This window comes from Ambystoma mexicanum, chromosome 1q (genome assembly GCF_040938575.1).
Source record: "Ambystoma mexicanum isolate Mex_15411 chromosome 1q, UKY_AmexF1_1, whole genome shotgun sequence".
Lineage (NCBI taxonomy): Eukaryota > Metazoa > Chordata > Amphibia > Caudata > Ambystomatidae > Ambystoma > Ambystoma mexicanum.
In genome coordinates, this window is record NC_090922.1 from 29,103,651 (window position 1) to 29,122,321 (window position 18,671).

Sequence of the window (18,671 nt, forward strand, 5' to 3'; positions counted from 1 at the left end):
CATTTCAAAATCAATAGATACTTTCTTTGAGATGAACGAGGGCTCGGTAGACTCAGCGGTAACCCTCTGGGAGAGTTTTAAGTGTGTGATACGCGGGGAGTGCATTGCTAAAGAGGTGGGGATGTTAAAGCAGATCAGACGTGAGCTGACTGACATGGAGACACGCATAAACGCATTGCAAGCAACTGGGACCCAAACGGCCACCAGTATGATTGCAGAAATAAAGCAACTTATGGTACAGTTCAAGACGCTGGCACACAGAGAAGTAAAAATGCTGAGGTGCGGGGCGGCCATGCGCCCGGTACAGGGAGGGGCAAAAACTGGGCAGGTTATTGGCAAGGGCTGCAAAACTGGAAACACACCAGGGACGTGTTATATCAATAATAGATGAGCAAGGGGTGTAGAGATTTGACGACCCTGGGATAATGCTAGAATTGGCTAGTTTCTATATAGACCTTTACTCGTCCAATACATATACTTCCCAGGCGGAGCTAGATGGATACCTAGACTGGGTGGTCTTACATTGGTGTACAGAGGAAGATAGAGCAGGACTGAACCGCCAGATATCCCTAGAGGAAGTATTGATGGCCATTAGATGCTTCTTTCCGGGAAGGCCCCCGGGTCAGATGGTTTTGTGGCAGAATTCTATAAATACTATGCCGCGAAGATAAGCCCCTACCTCTTACAAATGTATAACTAAAGTCTTGTGGACGAGAGTTGGAGTCCCTGAGAGAAGCCCTATTCACAGTTCTCCCTAAACCTGGCAAGCCATTGAATGACTGTGCATCATATAGGCCAATATCCCTCATCAACCCAGACAATAAGATCTTAGCGGAGATATTGGATTCCGGACTGGCAACCCTGATGAACACGATGGTGAGGGCCAACCAGGCTGGATTTTTCCGGGGACGCTTCACCTCTTTTGGTTTACGGAGGATGTTTGGTCTGATCTCGGCAGTTGATTAGAAGGACCACGTAGTCGCAGCGCTGCTAGATGCCACAAAGGCGATTCTGTAGAGTGGCCCTTCTTGTTTAAAGTTTTGTGTAAGGTGGGGTTAGGGGAGCAATATATTGCCATGGTACTACTGCTATACGAATCACCCATCGCCAGAGTGCGGGTGAATGGTCAACTCAACCCGGGGATAACTCTGAAAAGGGGTATGCAGCAGGGTTGTCCTCTCTCCCCAATGCTGTTTGCCCTGGCGATTGAACCATTAGCCGAATGGGTTAGAGAGGCCCACATACACCACGGCATCCAACTCTTCAAACACAAGGTAGTTATCTCGCTCTATGCGGACGATATGGGGTTGTTCATAAGGGATCCCGAGCAGAACTTGGACCCCATTATGGACGATGTCTTTCAATTTGGGATCTTTTCGGGGATTGTGATAAATACAACAAAAACCGTCCATTTCCCGCTAACAAAGAGCATGGTACAGTATGGCGACAAATGGGGGTTTCAATGGTATATCACACAGACCCGTTATTTGGGGGTCTTCATAGCTCGAGACGCGAACACATATGTAAGCAATTATCAAATGGCACTATACCAAGCGAGGGAGGCAACCAACAGATGGAAGTGTCTGCCACTTAACCTATACAGTAGGATCTCCCTAGTCAAGATGACACTGCTCCCCTGGTTCTTTTGTTTTTCTCAATGTACCAATCCAGCAGACTACTTCCGAGAACTGAAATCCCTAATCACACAGTTTATATAGGCTGGTAAACAGCCAAGAGTATCATGGGATAAGTTAATAGCACCAGTACAGGGGGGGGGGTGCGGGGGATTGGCCCTACCAGATTGGGGGACGTACTATAACGTTGCTCAAGCCGGGTTCGCCCTTTACTGGTTTGGTGATCAAGGGGAGAGGAGACATGTGGAGGTAGAGAGGGCGTTGGCGGGACCGTTTTTATTACGATCTAGTATTCTTACCACCCCCGAAACAGTGACCAGAGCTGGGAGCATGGTGGAGCTCATGTGTAGAGCATTGACATGTATAAAATGTAAGTCAAAGTTAGAAGTTCTCTACTCTCCAACACTACCGGTCTTGTTCACCCCGGGAATTCCGCTCACCTCGGGCAAGGTCTTTGTCAACCTTATGCGGAAATTAGAAGTGCACTGTTAACCGAGATTTGTTCCCCAACTGGAGGTTCATTACGTTTAAGGATCTGAAGGCCAGGGGGAGTCTAAACCCTATAGAGGTGTTTCTATACTATAGGCTGAGAACATCAATCCAACGGTACTCCTGACTATTCCCGAACAACCAGCAGTTGCCCAATAATCAATGGTATTCTCTCTGGGGAGTGGGTGAGGCAAACAGGAGGGTGGTCTCGGTTATGTGCACTGTGTGTCTAAGCTCCAGGCAGGGAAACCCGCCCCCCCCCAGAGAAAAATGGGACCTGTCCTTGGGTGTTAGGAAAGATTTCTTAATTGTGGGTAATTTTCCTTCCATGTGGCAACCCCTAAACATTTTGCTGTTGTTTTCACCAGGATCTAGACTTTGCCAGAGAAGTGCAGCCTTGTGCCGCACTCCTCTAGGCTTTCGCTCCATTCTTACGGGGAAACTGACATGCCCTTAAGACAGTCAGTACCGGGGAACGTTGTTTTCTGTAGTTTCTTTATCATGTTGCAGCCTTCGCGCAACATGACACAAGAGGGCACTGTAAGCTAAGTTACTGCTCTCTTGGGTCTCTAGTCTTCTACAGGCCCTAGATACTCTTTTTGGATTGTAAATGATCGGTGCAAGTGAACCACGGACGGGACTGGTGGCAGCGATCGTTTCTTGTGTTTCTGAGCTCCTTTTGGTGTTTTAAGCGCGTTTCTCGCGATTAGCCCAAAATGGTGGCCTGGCTCCCAAAATGGCCAGACTCCGAGGCTGTTTGTCCTGTCCGCTGACCGTCTTGCCCCCTTCACCTTCCCCAGGTCGAGCCGACCCGGGGCCTTCCTTATTTGGGATTGTACTTTCCCTCGAAACACAGATGCTTTTGCGGGCTTCTACAGGCCTTGTTTGTGCCTCCAGGATGTGGGCTGGGATGTCTGGTCCCAATACACATCCTGGGTGCCAGAGAGTCTAGTGTGGTATGAATGCCTGGGACCACCGTGGTCCGTGATCGGTCCACGTATGGTGTGAGTGTTTTGTGAGCAGATCTCCCATTGGGTCCTCTCCGTTTTGGCGCAAAGGGAACCGTGGATAAGAGGAGGCTGGAAACGCCACTACCAGGTCGATCTCCTGAGTTCTCACGAACAAAGGGATACAGGAGCCAAGTAACCTGCAACCACGAGGCTGAACCGAGGAATCGCTGGTGACCCGCTGAAGGACTGCTCCTTTGCACTGCTGTCGCTGGGTGAAACCCTTTCTACCTCTGATAGAACGAGAAGGCCTGTACTGGTACTTCGACCCTTGGAATAGCGGCAACAGCTATTCTCGGCACCTTCACCATCTCCTGCACGTAAGCCTTCGGAAGTGTCTCTGGGCCATCCAGCATACTGACCAGCCTACCCAGGAGTCTTGCTCTGTAACCGCTGTCAGGTTGTGTTGTATTTCGAGTCCTTGTCACTCTCACACGATTCGTACACTTGGCATTCCCAGGTCTGAAGTGAGTAGTGCACACTTGGCTGAGATACACACGGCCGCTCCGTTGCCCTGCTGTGGTAACAAACTGTGCGGGTTCACTGCGTTTGGGACGCCCTCAACTCAACGCTGCTGCTGTGGAATCTACACGACGACGAGACGTCCTCTGCTCCTATCTGAACCTGCCAGCACTGAAACTGACGCTGAGAAGCCTGGGTCTGCCTGCATCGGGGACCGGTGAGTAGCATAGCTAGGAACTGGTCGCCCTCCTGCAGTAGCCCATAGCTTTTCCTCGCTGTGTCAAACAGCACGCCTCTCCGTACTCGCGCTCAGCTTCTGCCCACAGTGGAGGCTGCGCTTGAGTCGCGGCGCTCTGTTCATCTTCATTTGTTCACCGAACTGAACTGCCTGGTTCCCTCGAAGAGACTCCCCTTTTTGCCCGTTGGCACCAGCGTGTGCAGGTACTTTTGAGCACAAGGCTCCACTCTTCGTAGGGCTTGGACTTCCTTATAGTTAGGTGCCTCTGAAGGCGGACTGGGTCTGATTATTATTCGCACTGCCTGCTTTCCTCCCCCTCTAGGTGGTCTACACATTTCGTGCGTCTAACGCGTTAGACTCGTTTGTATTTGTATATATATTGTATTGGTTTGGTATGTGTTGGTTTACTTGAGTTATATTGTGATTTCTCGCTACGGTCATTGTTGCAAAGGCCTTGGAATAAATGTGTTTATATTTTTAATATAACACCTGTTTGGAGTAATCTGTAAGTGTCCTTGCTGTGTGTGCTCATTGCGGGCTTTCAGTCACCCTCACCCCTCTTGAGACCTAGTCTTGACCGCCGCGATCGCTACCCTGATTGGTCTGGCTTGTCCAGAGGTAACCCTGTTCCAAGAAACTAGGTTGGCTTTCTGAACCTCTGCGCCTCCAGGACAGAGTTCAGAAATCCGTCTTAACATTGGGGCATGGGATATCCGGGGAGGAATGGAGATAGTTGTGAGAGAAATAGAACGGCAGCAATAAACTCCAGATACACACTTATTCCTTGGAAATACCTTCACCAATTTTACTATACACCTACCCAAATTCATGACTATTTTCCGGAGGCATCCGCCAGCTGTGCCAGATGCAATGAACCAGTAGCTGACTTTATACACATGGCGTGGTGGTGCCCTGCAGTACTAGCATTCTGGGAGGCGGTATGTAAAGTTATTGGAGAAATTATTGGTGAAGGGTTGGACCCAAAACCAATGACACCACTCCTGGGATACACAAAATGTATCCCCAAGGGTAGACAGCGATTAACAGGGCTTCTCCTGTTGTTAGCTAAGAGGAGGGTGGCAATGTTATGGAAAGGCCCGGCGAGTCCCAAAATACAGGACTGGCATTCAGATGTGGTGCAGTGTAATGACATGGAGATGGGCTACAGGGGCTTATCATCCTATTGCTCAAGCTCAACAAGCATGTGGGAATTATCTGCTGAACCCAGAGGGAGAAGAAAACCAGGAACCGTAGAGAGGAGGGACCTCAAACAGTTAACATTTCACCACCCAATTCCACTTAGTTCCAACTCTTGGCTCCGTCGGCGCACATTCCTGTACCGCTAAGTACAACCAACAAGGTAACGGTTTAACCAAATGGTACCAATGAAACCCATTCTGTGAGAAAATTGAATATCACTATAGTAAAGGAGGAGACGTGGCATAGGAGAATAGATGAACCGTATAGTTCACCTTAAATTGTGATGCTTTGTCTTTTGTGTTTAAGTTCTATGTGCTACACTGTTGTTGTTTGCAAAATGCCAGTAAAAACAAGTTTAAAAAATAAAAAGATGTCTTGCTTAACTCTAAACCACTTAGGGGTTCGGGAGGACCCTGGTTCCTTCCCAACAGATGTTAGTCTTTCCCGTTTTCTCTTGCCATAGTGTCTTTCATCAAGTTTTTATTTAAGACCCATTTACTCCTTATTTCTGAGTACCTTTCCATTGATACCACCAGCAAGAGTCTGGAATGATCTGGCAGCGTTCCTACTCTTATATCTGCTCACTCTCCTAAAACATGAGCAGAGATGAAAATGTAATCAATGCAGAAGTGTGATTTGTGTGTAAATGAGTATTAGTGTAGTCTTTTTTTGTTACGGTCTCCAAGAATCACTCTCAAGTTCATTTTTTAGCCTCATTGATGCTTCCCCACGATCATTGCATTCGTTTGTGTTGATCTGTCAATTTTTGCTCCCATAACAAGGTTTGGATCGCCATATTGCAGTCCCCTTCTGCAGAGCCCCCTAGGGTTTGCAAAAATACCAGAAGGACTTTCTCCTGGTCAGTGTTAGGTGTGTATATTGACACAAATGTCAGCCAGTACCCCTTTGGCTATTATGTACCGCCATCCTAGTCTCTCATGTAGTCTCTTATACTAAATTTCAATCTCGCCCAGGCTGCTCCATTTTGTCTGCCGTGCCTTCAGGTCACAGTCACACACAGGTGCACTCCATGCCAGGTGCCTCTGGTCGCAGGAAGAAGAGGAGTTTCCCATTAACCTTCTGGAACTGCAAGCTGTGTTTTGGGCCCTCAAGCTCTTTTTACCACAACTTCAAGGCTGAGTGGTGTAAGTGTTGACTGACAGCACAACCACAAGGTTTTATATCCGCAAACAAGTCGGCACCAGGACCCTTTCTGTGTGCAAGCGCAGGACGTCTTACCCTACCTTTTGTCTGTGGTGCGAGCAGTTCTGGCTCATTCTTCCATCAAGGGACACCTTGCTGCCATTTCCAGATTTACTCATTCCCCTGAGACACTGTCTCTTTGGTCACACAGGCTCGTTACGGAATTCCTCAAGGGTCTTTTCCACTCCTTCCCTCTTGTTCCAACGCATGCTCCACCCTGGGAGTTGAATGTGGTTCACTGCAAACTAGCCTGTGCACAAGTCCTCTCTAAAGGGTTTGTCATGGAACACTGCCCATTTGGTTGCTATCACCTCTGCAAGGTGTGTGCAGGAGATGCAAGCTCTCTCGTGGAAACCTACCTACTGTTTTTTATAAATCCAAAGTGGGCCTTTGCACAAACCCTACTTCTATGCCCAAGTTTCCGTCGTCTTTCCACCGTTACGAACTTGTGGTGTTACCAGTGTTTCTTTGGTTACCCATCCTCTCCTCCAGAATATTCTTTGCATTGCTTGGATTTGGTGTGTTCCCTAAGGTTCTACTTCTCATGCTTTTTGCAAGTCTTCTGAGCTGTTTGTGACTTTTGGTCCTTCTGGCATGGGCAAAGTCATCTATTGCCCTGCGACTGTCCTCATGCATTTCATACTGTCATGAGCTGGGTAATAGGCCTCTTTATGGCAAGCCTAGATCGCATTCTACGAGGGCTATTGCTGCTTGACGGCATTCTGTCGTTCCCATGCTGGATATTTGCAGGACTGGCACATGGAGATCGGTGCATACCTTCACAAGGTCCTACTGTGTCAACAGGGATTCTAGAGTCGTCCAGGCAGTGCTATGCAACCTCATAAGGTGAAGTGAGTGTTTCCTTCAGGTGAGCTGTACTCACCCCCCATCCCCCCCTCTTGTGGTGTTGTGTGTACTGCTTTGTAATCTATTCAAACATCATGTGAATCTTTGAAAGATCCAATGCTGGAGAAGGAATACGTTACTTACCCGTAAATCCTGTTCTCCAGCATTGGTATCTTTTATAGATTTACATGCAAACCTCCCACCTACCCTGCATTATGGCTCTTCTTAGCTCATATTTTCACGTGCGTGTGCCAAAATGTGAAGATAGCCTCCAGGGGTGGCGCTAAGGGAGACCTGGCTATTGGCTGTGGGGCAAAATAACCAACAGTGACTCTAATAGAGCATTAAAGTGACAGCAGTTTTTACCTTAATGTTACAGAGGATTCCCAGCCTGACTGGGAATATTCAAACAGCATGTGAACCTATGAAATATACCAATGCTGGTGAAAGGGAGTTACAGATAAGTGTCTTATTGCTTATTCTTTGCTAAGACTTCTTCTCAGTGCTTAGTATTTTACTTTTACCTATTGTTTTTTTAATACAAATTTATAGAGGACATCTGTGGTGTCCTAACATCTTTATTTGTGTTTTTTAGGAATCTGGTGAAATTACAGACAAGCAGTTTTTAAGGCAAAGAATGAATTTGCTGGCCCAGATGTCTACAACTCCTATTGACTGTTTGTTTAAGGTAAACAATTAAATTAAATGTGCCTATATCAGAAGGCATGTGTTTATGTGCAAATTGTCATGGTTGCTAGACATATGTATGACTCTTATGTTACCCTTTGTCTTTTAAACTATTTCCCCCAGTTGCTTCCAATTGTTCGCGCCGCTTCTTGCTCCGTTTCCAACAGCGATGTCTACAACTCACTTTGGGTAGTGTGGAAAAATGTAGGACTTGTCTGGTGTGTGTTTGGCAGCTAAGAGCTCTATAAATTAAATTTCAGTAATTGGCCTTAATTTATCCTCTTTAGGGTTCTTATGCAGGCTGTTCCGTGTAAATATTGACTGTCCTTTACAATGGCGACCCCAAAATCCATTTCAGGTAGAGATTCCTTAAATAACTTGGACACAAAAGCTTGAAGATTGGATGCTTGCTCCTTCTCACTTTCTGGCATCTTGAGAATTCAAACATACCCCTACGTCCCGTCCCCTTTCCTCCATACTGCATGGGCGTCCCACGCTAGGGAAGGGAGACAGAACCTTTTTCACCAGAAAAAATCTTCTTCCCATTTAAATTTAGAGGCACGGCCCTGGGAGCATGCACTCCCCTGACTCCACCCACCGGCGCCACTCGCCAGTCCTCTTTTCCGTGTCGACGGGAACGGGCTGCTTTCGCCAGTGCTTTTGGGTTTGGCTTCGGCCTTGTAATTCCACGCGCTCTGCCCCGGATACTGTCTTTTGTCTTCTGTCTTTATCAGGTACTCTGTCTTCTGGCACCACGCTCCTCCTTGGCGCAAGTCGATGTCATCGGGCCTCAGCAGGTGTCCAGCCAGCGAAGGGCTCTTCCCTATGTCTGACCCCCATGCTCTTTGCCTCTGCTGCCTTGGCCATGAACACGGCTGGGAGGGTTATACCGTGTGTAATGCGCTTACACCGTGCGTGCTGAAGAACAGGTTAGTTTGGTGGAGGTCGCTCTTCGAGAGGTCGCCTCCAGAGGAATTGAAAAACTTAGTTAGACACAAGTCAAGTCCCAAGGTAGGGCCACTTTTTTCTATTGCACCCTGCAAGGGCGACTCCTTACCAAGGAAACGCCCGAGCGGGAGGGACCGTTCAGGTTCTCACACCAGCACAAGAGCCAAGGCCGATTTAGCTACCGGCTGCCTGGCCGAGGGGTCACCAGATTTTCTGGAGACGGTGCTGAGGGACCACAAGGTTCTTTTACCGGATGCCCATCCGAGGGGCTGTGCCCTACAACCGGACAAATGTCTGACAGGGCGCCTGTATGCAGCACTACCGGTGACACAGCCGAGGGCACCACACCTACCAGATCTCGTCCTGAGGTGCAGGGTAGGCTTCAGGCTCCACCGCCGATAGTTCAGGAGGAGGCCAGTCCCAGCGCGGCAAGCACCACGACGCAGGCATGTGGCATGCAGCCCGAAAAAATGGCCTCCGCGCCAGACAAAAGGGCTGCTCGTCCGACACCACCCCCGTTTGGGGATCCGGTAGGAGAACGAGTGTCCACATGGCCTACAGCTTATCCTTAAGCGTCACAGGGCAGATACACCTCGCAACAAACAAGGCAGAGTACGCTCAAGCCCCAGCAGCTGCCCGTTACTCAGTCAGTACCACCTACCACCCCTCCTGCCTGCGAGGACAGGTTTTTTGAGAAGTTCCTCACGCTGATGAGGTCCCCTCAGATGGGTGTCATCCTTCGGGATGTGATCGGGGACATGCTACCTCCAGTCCTGCCGCAGGTGCCTGTAGTCAAAGGGAGAGAGGGAGAGGGAGGGGGAGAGGGAGAAAGCCCTTCATGAACAGTTTTGGCATGCAAGGTTTGCAGACCCTTGAATACTTTCAGTGGTATCCGCGGGCTACCGCCAACCGGTTCCGGCCTCTCCTCCCCTCCACAGCCAAAGAATGGTACAGCAACTCTGCTGGTGGAAATGCAGTCGCTCGTAGAGAGCCAGACAGTGGAAGAAGTCCCAGCCTCCCAGCGGGGCTGGGGCTTCTACTCCAGGATCTTCGCCATACACAAGAAGAACCAGAGTTTTGTTGGACCGTTCCACCCTTCCTCTTCAAAAGTTCAAGATGGTTACCCCAGCGCTTATTGCGGAGACACTATGCAGGGGAGACTGGATGTGCTCCCTGGATCTGAAGGACGCATACCTACACCTCCCAATATGGCAGCCTCATCGTTCCTTTCTGAGGTTCAGGATCATGGGCTTTCATTTCCAATACAAGGTTCTACCCTTTGGCCTCAACTCAACCCCCAGGGTGTTTACCAGGCTTATGAATGCGGTGGCAGCCCTGCTCAGGGCCCAGGGTCACCATGTCTATCCGTACCTATACGACTGGCTCGTCCGGGCTCATTTGCCGGAGGCGGTCGATCACACCTCTTCCGCCCTCATGAATACGCTGCACGTACTGGGATTTTCCATCAGTCTCAAGAAATCACAGCTGGAACCTACGCAGAACCTAACGTTCCTTGGCCTCATCTGGGATACGAGCACCGAGAGGGAATTTCCCTCGGAGGACAAGATCACAGCCATCAAGAGGGCCACAGGTCATTTTCTCAGCAAAGCAGTGACCTCAGCATGGTGGTACCAACACATCTTGGGTATAATGGCGGCATGTCGCCTAGCAGTGCCGTACACAAAGGCTCAAAATGAGATGATTGCAGCTGCACTTCTCAGCCTCATGGAATCAGGAGCTGGGTTCCCAGGTGGAACTTGTCAGCATTCCTCCATTTCTCCACCAGGACCTCGTCTGGTGGAGCACGGACTGCAACCTGAGAATAGAGAGGCCCTTTAGGCATCCGGCCCCGCAGGTTACCATCACCTCAGACTCTTCCTTCGAAGATTTGGGAGCCTCACTGGAAAGTGTCAGCGTCCACGGAGTTTGGTCGCTCCAGGAACAGAAGGCCCATATCAATTGGCTGGAGCTGAAGGCTATCTGGCTTGCTCTCAGGGCCTTCCTTCCCATGATCAGGGGCAAGATGATCCTCACCCAGATGGACAATTTCACCAGCATGTATTACATCAAAAAGCATGGTGGCACCAGGTCACCGCCCCCATGTTCCTTGGCAGTCAACATCTGGAAATGGGCTCTGCATGCACTTAAGGGCAATCCACCTCCCGGGGGAGTCCAACTTTGAGGCGGACAGACTCAGCAGACTGGGTGCGGACAAGTAGGAGTGGCAGTTGAACGAAGAGGTCCTACAGAGGATCTTCAGCAGATGGGGTCATCCTCAGGTGGATCTCGTCACCATCTGGTCTGACACGAGGTGCCCCCAGTTTGCGTTGTGGCATGGACAGAGCTGGGACTCTCTGGGCGACGCCATGCATATACAATGGGACAACATGAACGCGTATGCCTTTCCTCCCACTCACCTGGTTCACAGGGTTCTCTGCAAGATCAGGGAGGCACGACATCTCCGGGTCATCCTGATAGCCATGTGGCGGCCCGCAAGGCCATGGTTCTCTGAACTACTCAGCCTGTCGGATCAGGCCCCACTACACCTTCCGTTGTGCCCAGCTCACCTACTCTCACAGCAGGTACTCTCACAGCAAGGAGGCACGGTCATCCACTCCGCTGACCAGAAGCTAGCCCTTGCAGCATTGTTCCTGAACAGGTCACACTAAGGCATCTACATCTGTCTCAGGCCAATCTAGATATTATACATGGCGCCAGGAGTGATGCTACCAGGAGCCAGTACAAAAGCAAGTGGACTGGTTCTGCCACTAGGCTTCGTCAAGGGAGGTTGATCCGTTGACCTGCACTCTGGACGACGTCCTATCCTTCTCTGCTCACCTCGCACACTCGGGGTGCAGGTGGACACATGTTGCATCTACTTGGCGGCAATCGGAGCCTACTGGAATTCGGAGGAGCAGATATTTTCCTCTTCCAATCCGGTGGTTAAAAGACATCTGGCAGGCCTCACCAGGCTCTATCCGCCTATTAAAAAGCCACACCTGGGGTGGGACCTTAACCTGGTCTTGGGTGCCATGGCTCATAAACCTTTCGAGCCCATGGCGTCTGTGGACATATAGCTAGTCACTTTTAAGACAGCCCTACTGGTGGGCCTTACATCTGCACGCAGGGTCAGTGAGATCCAGGCAGTGGTGACTTCGGAGCCTTACACTACTTTTCCTAAAGACAAGGTGGTGCTTAGAACGCACCCCGCATTCTTACCAAAGGTCGTCTCCTCCTTTCACCTGAATGAGGAGATAGTGTTACCAACTTTCTTTGCGGGCCCCAACGACGATGCTCAGAGGGTTCTGCACTGTCTAGATGTCAGACGCGCTGTAAAATTCTACCTGGACAGGACTAAAAATCTTTGCAAGTTGGAGGTTCTTTTTGTCACCTTCGGTGGGTCAACACCAGGCTATCAAGCCTCAAAAGCATCCATAGCAAGATGGATGGTGGTGGCCATCAAGGAGGCATATGAGGGGCAGCACAAACCGCTTCCTGCAAATGTGAATGCCCACGCAATCAGAGCCAAAACTACAGCTGTGGCTTTTCAAAGACCGGTTCCGTGGCAGATCATCAGCAGGGCAGCTGCCTGGGTTACCCCTTTGTCCTTTTGCAAGCACTACTGTTTGGATGCCAGCTCCAGCTCTGACGCAGCATTTGGGCAGGCAGTGCTAAGGAACCTGTTTGCTTAGGAGGGTCACCTCTCCACCCTGGGGTTACATTCAGTTGTAATCGCCCATGCAGTATGGAGGAAAGGGGACGGGACGTAGGAGTAAATTATAAATTACTCACCGTAGTGACTAATGTACTTCTAGTCCATAGTCCCCTTTCCTCCCTACACCCCCCCCCCCCAATAAAGCTGGTGTCATTAGGCAAAATATTGCTGACGTGTCAAAGGGGACTGAGGAGTGGTGCCGGTGGGCGGAGTCAGGGGAGCGCATGCTCCCAGGGCCGTGCACCCGAACGACTCTAAATTGAAAGGGTAAGAAGATTTTGAAAAAGGTTCTGTCTCCCGTCCCTAGCGAGAGACACCCATGCACTTTGGAGGAAAGGGGACTATGGACTAGGAGCATGTTAGTCACTACGGTGAGGAACTTAAAAATTATCACAATATGCCTTTGTTTCCATATGTTCAACTTGCACCTCCACCTGGATGAAATGTTTTCTTAAGAAACCCAAATATCCTTTTTTGGGCGTCTGAACATGATTTCATTGAGCCACATTGTTCATTATCAGCAGTCACTGTTATTGGAGCACCTGGTTGTTTCAATATTTCATAATTGGTGTCCAGTAAATCAGTCAGGATTCATTTGAGGTGTGGCTGAGTTGCATGGTTCTTTGTCCAATACCCAGTATTGTATTTATACGGGTTTGGTTCATTAATAGAGATGTTTTTTGTGTGTGTGTATGTATGTATATTTCTGAGGCTTGTGGAATCTGCTTAGATCACATGCTGTGCATAGGCCGACATCTAGTGGAAGCTGCGGAGTATTACAGTTTGTTTTTCGAAACTCAAAAATGGGTGTCGACACAGGGCATGCCAGTAATACTATCCCTAGTGTGACGTCCACTGTACCCATGATCCCTCAAGCGTCTAGGACCCTCAGATTGTTTTTTTCCGCCATGCTGGTCGTAAGCACTGAGCGGAGTTCCCTGACTTAGTCAGATTTTGCAAAAATTGTTATATATTTCCCCATTTATTCCACCTATACGTCGAGTCTCTGAACATCGACACTCGACGCCGGATCGGAGAAAAGTCAACCGTCGAACTACAGTGACGGATTTGGGCCTCGGAAGGCCTCTGGCCTCGGTCCGGGCCTCGGAAGTCCTCTGGACTCAGCCCTGCAAGTAGGGAGAGTGGGGGTGGCACATATCCTACACTCTGATTAATATAGGTACATTACTTATATTCCTACACTCCCAGCCCGCTGCCACAGGGTGCGTATGGAGGGTACCCCTTTTCAATTTTGCCCCAAGTGCAACCGCAAGTATCTTTGGGTTGACAGACACGCCACATGTAACCTCTGCTTGCCGAGGGACAACCCCGAGGCGAGTTGCAGAGCGTGCAGTCAGTTCAAACCGAAGACCCTTAAGGACCGTTCGACAAAGCGTTGGGCCCACCACACCAGGCGACAAGAGGCCATGGCCGCAGAGGGAGCCTTTAGCGATGGCAGCGACGCCGTACTTTTGGATGGCAAGGGCAATGTGGCGTCGATGGACAGCCAAGCGCAAGTCCCCGACCTCGGAAGGTCGACCGGCAGGCCGGCTATGGGGAACACCCCCGGCGACACGAGCGCTTCCCATGACACCTTCACAAAACACGCAAAGTCCAACCGAGACTCGACGCGCACGTCGAGTTCTCAGAAAGAGGCACGTAGAGAACGGTCCAAATCGGCGTCCTCTGGGCGCTCTCGATCTAGATCGCCACACAACGCCAGGCAAGCATCCACTATTGCCAAGAGTGCCTCGCTCCCTAAGGTCACAGAAGCTCGATCGTCGGGAGACGAAGCCGACTTCCACCCTCAGGCCGCACTCTAAGAGATGGCGCCCACAGACCGAATTACTACAGATCCCGAACCCCTACCTCCACGCTCGAAGGATAGGGTCATGACCCTCGACGCCAGGCGTCGAAAAGCTCAGAGGTCCCTAAAACACACGGGAAACACTCCTCCAGTCACGGGGAGGGAGGGAAACAGAAAAGGAAGCAGTCTCTACCCACTTCCAAGCCCGTAGAACACTCCACTCCTCAAAAACAGAAAGACAAGTCCACGTCTTCTAATAACACCAAAACCCCTGCACAGGCTACCAAGTCTAGTCAGGATAAATTTGGAAAACTCCCAGAAAGGGTCATTCCCAGTTCCAGAGAATGGACCAGTGTTGACATAGATAGGGTAATGTCAAGAATGTCATTTTTGGCAGATTTTTATGCAAAAAACCCAGAACACTTTCTTGCTTATACTCCCGACGGGTCAGCACCCTCTGGCTCTAAGGATCCTATACCTCCAAGTGCAAGGTCCCACTTTGAGACAGCATCAGGGTCTTCAGACCCCTTCTACGTCCAGCCCTACTCTCATTACCAGGGAGAGACATCCTTTGTTGAGGATCCAGATTTGGGCATGGTGGAGGAACAAACTGGGACAGGCTACTATGGGGATGATGAGGATCAGGAGGAGGAAGACCCCTACAGGGTAGACACCCCAGTAGAAAGAGAGACCCCCATTACCGACTCCCCTGTCAACAACCAGCCACTCCTGAATGAAGTTCTGTCTCGAGCAGCAGAACATTTCCACATCGACACCCAGGGTGCCCAGGAGGAAAGAGACTTTGCAGAAGGGTTAGTGGGGGAGAGGGAGCCTGTTGCTCAGGCCATCCCTATCCTAAAATCTATTCAAAGAAGAATAGACCCGTCACTCCTCAATCCTAACCTCACCAGAGCAGTGAACCCTAGGATTGAAAACTTTTCAAGGCGGCCCAATCAGATCCACTATAAATAAGAGGGCATCTGAAGCCGGACTCTCTGGTTTTTACTAACACCCGTAAGAGGGCTGGAACACCCTTATCATCATCCGAGGCTCCTCCCGACAAGGAGAGCAAAAGACTGTACGGGTTAGGCAGGAAAGTGGCCTCCACTTCCGCCTACCAGGCAAGGATTGCCAACTCCACCACCCTGTTGGCCAGCTACAACTGCCATCAGTGGGAAGAGGTCGCGGCACTCATAGACTCCGCACCAGAACCCTTAAAGAGCCAATTGGCACGAGTTTCAGCGGAGAGAAGAGCCATGTCCGGTTGCATTTTAAAGGCAACCTTTGATGCCGCGGATAACGCAGGCAGATTAATAGCAGAAGGAACTGTTAAGAGACACGCTTGGCTACGCCAGTCTGGTTTCAAGGCTGAAACACAAGCGTCACTATTGGACAAACCGGTGGAGCCGGATCTGTTGTTTGGTAAGGCGGTCGAGGACGCACTAAAGAATGCTAAGGACGAGTATGAAACACTCAAATCCCTAGGCCAGCTAACCACTAAACCCACTAATCAGAGAGGGAATGGCAATTTTTGTCACCCACGCGGCCATAATTCCCAAAGAGGTTCTAACTATTCCCAGGGGCAGGGTACACAGTGGAACAATAATAACCAGCAGTCTACCCAGGGTTACGGCAGGGGGAATAAGAGAGGACGTGGTAGAGGTAGAGGCAGCCCCAATAAAGGAGGCGGCACGCCTCCACCGAAACAGTGACGCTCCGTTCAGGGTCCCTTCTCACGCAACCCCAGTAGGGGGACGCATTTCCAACTTCACCCAAGCTTGGGAAGGGATCACATCAGACAGATGGGTGCTGTCAACAGTATCCGAGGGGTACTGTATAGAACTACTAGAGCGTCCCCGAGACCATCCTCCACGACAAAAAATACATTCTTTGGAACACCAGAAGATCCTCCTAGAAGAGATCGTCAATCTGCTAGCAAAGGACGCGATAGAACTCGTCCCGGGACACCAGGTAAACAAGGGTATTTATTCAACTTACTTCCTTGTGCCAAAAAAAGATTTGACAATGCGCCCAGTATTGGACTTATGGCCTGCCAACAAGTATGTCAAGCCCCAAAAGTTTTGCATGACAACTCTCCAAGAGGTAATCCCCCTCCTAAAAAAGGGGGATTACATGGCAACATTGGACATGAAAGATGCCTATTTTCATATTTCCAAGTTCCCAGCGCACAGAAAATACTTGCGCTTCAAGGTGGACAGTCGGCACTACCAGTTCAAGGTACTGCCCTTCGGGATAGCTTCGGCCCCAAGGGTATTCACCAAGGTACTGGCGATGGCGGCAGCACACCTACGCAGGGAGGCAATCCCGGTGTACCCTTACCTGGACGACTGGCTCATCACGGCGGAAACCCCAGTAATTTGCAGAACAAACATTCAAAGGACTATCGACCTCCTCTTCGAATTGGGCTTCTCAATAAACGAAAAAAGTCAAGTCTAGTGCCAAGCACATCCAAACAATTCTTAGGAGCTATCTTAGACACTCAAGAGGGGTTGACCTTTCCTTCAGAGGAAAGAATTCGGAATATACTGCTGCAAATTCCGCAATACCAGTCCGGTCGCCAGATAACGGTACGCAAAGCAATGCGTTTGCTGGGCATGATGGCGTCATGTATTTACCTGGTCCCCCACGTGCGCCTGCGTCCCATGCAGGAATGGTTGGCGAAACAGGGGTCTCAGGCAAGTGGTCAGTGGGACGATCTAGTGGTCGTTTCGCCAACACTGGTACAAAGCCTTTACTGGTGGACAATAGAGAATCTGTCCAAGGGGAAACCCTTTTACGATCCCGAGATACAGGCGGTAGTCACAACCGATGCATGCCTGACGGGGTGGGGAGCTCACCATCTCCACCACAAAGCTCAGGGTCTCTGGTCTCACGCAGTGGCCAAGAATCACATCAACCTTCTAGAGCTTCTGGCAGTATTCAGAGCGCTTCAAGCTTTCAAACCCTACCTTTTAAACCTGTCAGTGCAAATCCGGACGGACAGCACTACAGCCAGTTCTACCTGAACAAACAAGGAGGGACTCGCTCGCCAAATCTGTCCAAGCTTGCCCAGAAAATCTGGATATGGGCACTCAGACGGAACATCTTCCTGTCATCACAACATGTTCCAGGGGATCTCAATTCCCTAGCGGATGCTCTGAGCAGAGACCCCCTCCCAGAGAAACACGATTGGTGTCTACACAGAGAAGTCGTAGAAGACATCTTCTCTCAGTGGGGTTTCCCCACTATAGACCTATTCGCCACAAGCGAAAACAGACAATGCCCAGGATTCGCATCCAGGTTCCCCCAACCAGACTCCCAGGGGAACGCCCTGTGGATGAACTGGTCAGGGATGTTTGCGTACGCTTTTCCACCAACTCCTCTAATCAGGAAAGGGGTCAACAAGATGAACAGAGAATCGATGACGCTCGTCCTGGTTGCTCCCATGTGGGTGACACAATCATGGTTCCCACACCTACGTAGACTGGCGGTGTGCCGAACCCATCAGACTTCCGAGCTGGTACAACCTATTGTCCCAGCACCAAGGTCAAACAGTGCACCCTCAACCCAACTCAATGAACCTGGCAGCCTGGCTCCTGAGGTCATAGAGTTTGGACATCTCAAATTACCACAGAAGTGTATGGACATCCTAAAAGAGGCTAGGAAGCCCAACACGAGGCACTGCTACTTTGACAAATGGAAGAGATTCGTAATCTGGTGCCAGAGTAAGCAAATCAACCCAGTGAATTGCACTCCTTCCACTATTGTTACTTACATGCCCCACCTGCTGGATGCAGGGCTGGTTTTTAACTCACTGAAGGTACACCTGGCAGCCCTGTCAGCATACACCACTTCCCATAACAAGGTGTCGTGGTGGAAAGTACCAGTAGTTAAGGCCTTCATGGAAGGAGTAAAGAGAGTTCACCCTCCTATTTCTAACCCACCACCAGGATGGGACCTGAACGTGGTGCTATCTAAACTCATGGGCCCCCCATTCGAGCCCATGCATAAGACGAGTCTCAAACACCTGACCTATAAGACTGCCTTCTTAGTAGCCATTACATCCATAAGAAGGGTCAGTGAAATTCAGGCTCTGTCAGTGCAGGATCCTTTCTTTACTATTCATAAGGATAAGCTGGTTTTACGGACACACCCTAGGTTCTCACCTAAGTTTATTTCCAAATTCCATGTAAACCAGCCATTGAGCTTCCGGCTTTCTTCCAAAACCCACAAAGCTCGGCTGAGGTTTAACTACACACCCTAGATGTGCGTAGGGCGGTCCTTTACTACGTAAACAAGACCAGACCGCTTAGGAAAACAGATCAACTGTTTGTCTCCGTAGCCACAGGCAAGGAGGGAGATCGCGTCTCTAAGGGTGCCATCTCCAGGTGGATTGTCAACTGTGTCCCGTTGTGTTACTCTCTTTCTGACAAAA

At 50.0% G+C, this 18,671-nt stretch overlaps 1 protein-coding gene across 3 annotated transcripts in view; it reads left to right on the plus strand.

Annotated features, from left to right (window-relative positions):
* The window catches only part of ANKRD27 (ankyrin repeat domain 27), a 1,511,294-nt gene that overhangs the window by 632,163 nt on the left and 860,460 nt on the right, over window positions 1-18,671 (plus strand). For all 3 annotated transcript variants that reach the window (XM_069635449.1, XM_069635447.1, XM_069635448.1), the window contains one exon: window positions 7,675-7,767. In XM_069635449.1, the coding sequence (XP_069491550.1) occupies window positions 7,675-7,767 (93 nt within the window). The remainder of the gene's footprint in view (window positions 1-7,674; window positions 7,768-18,671) is intronic.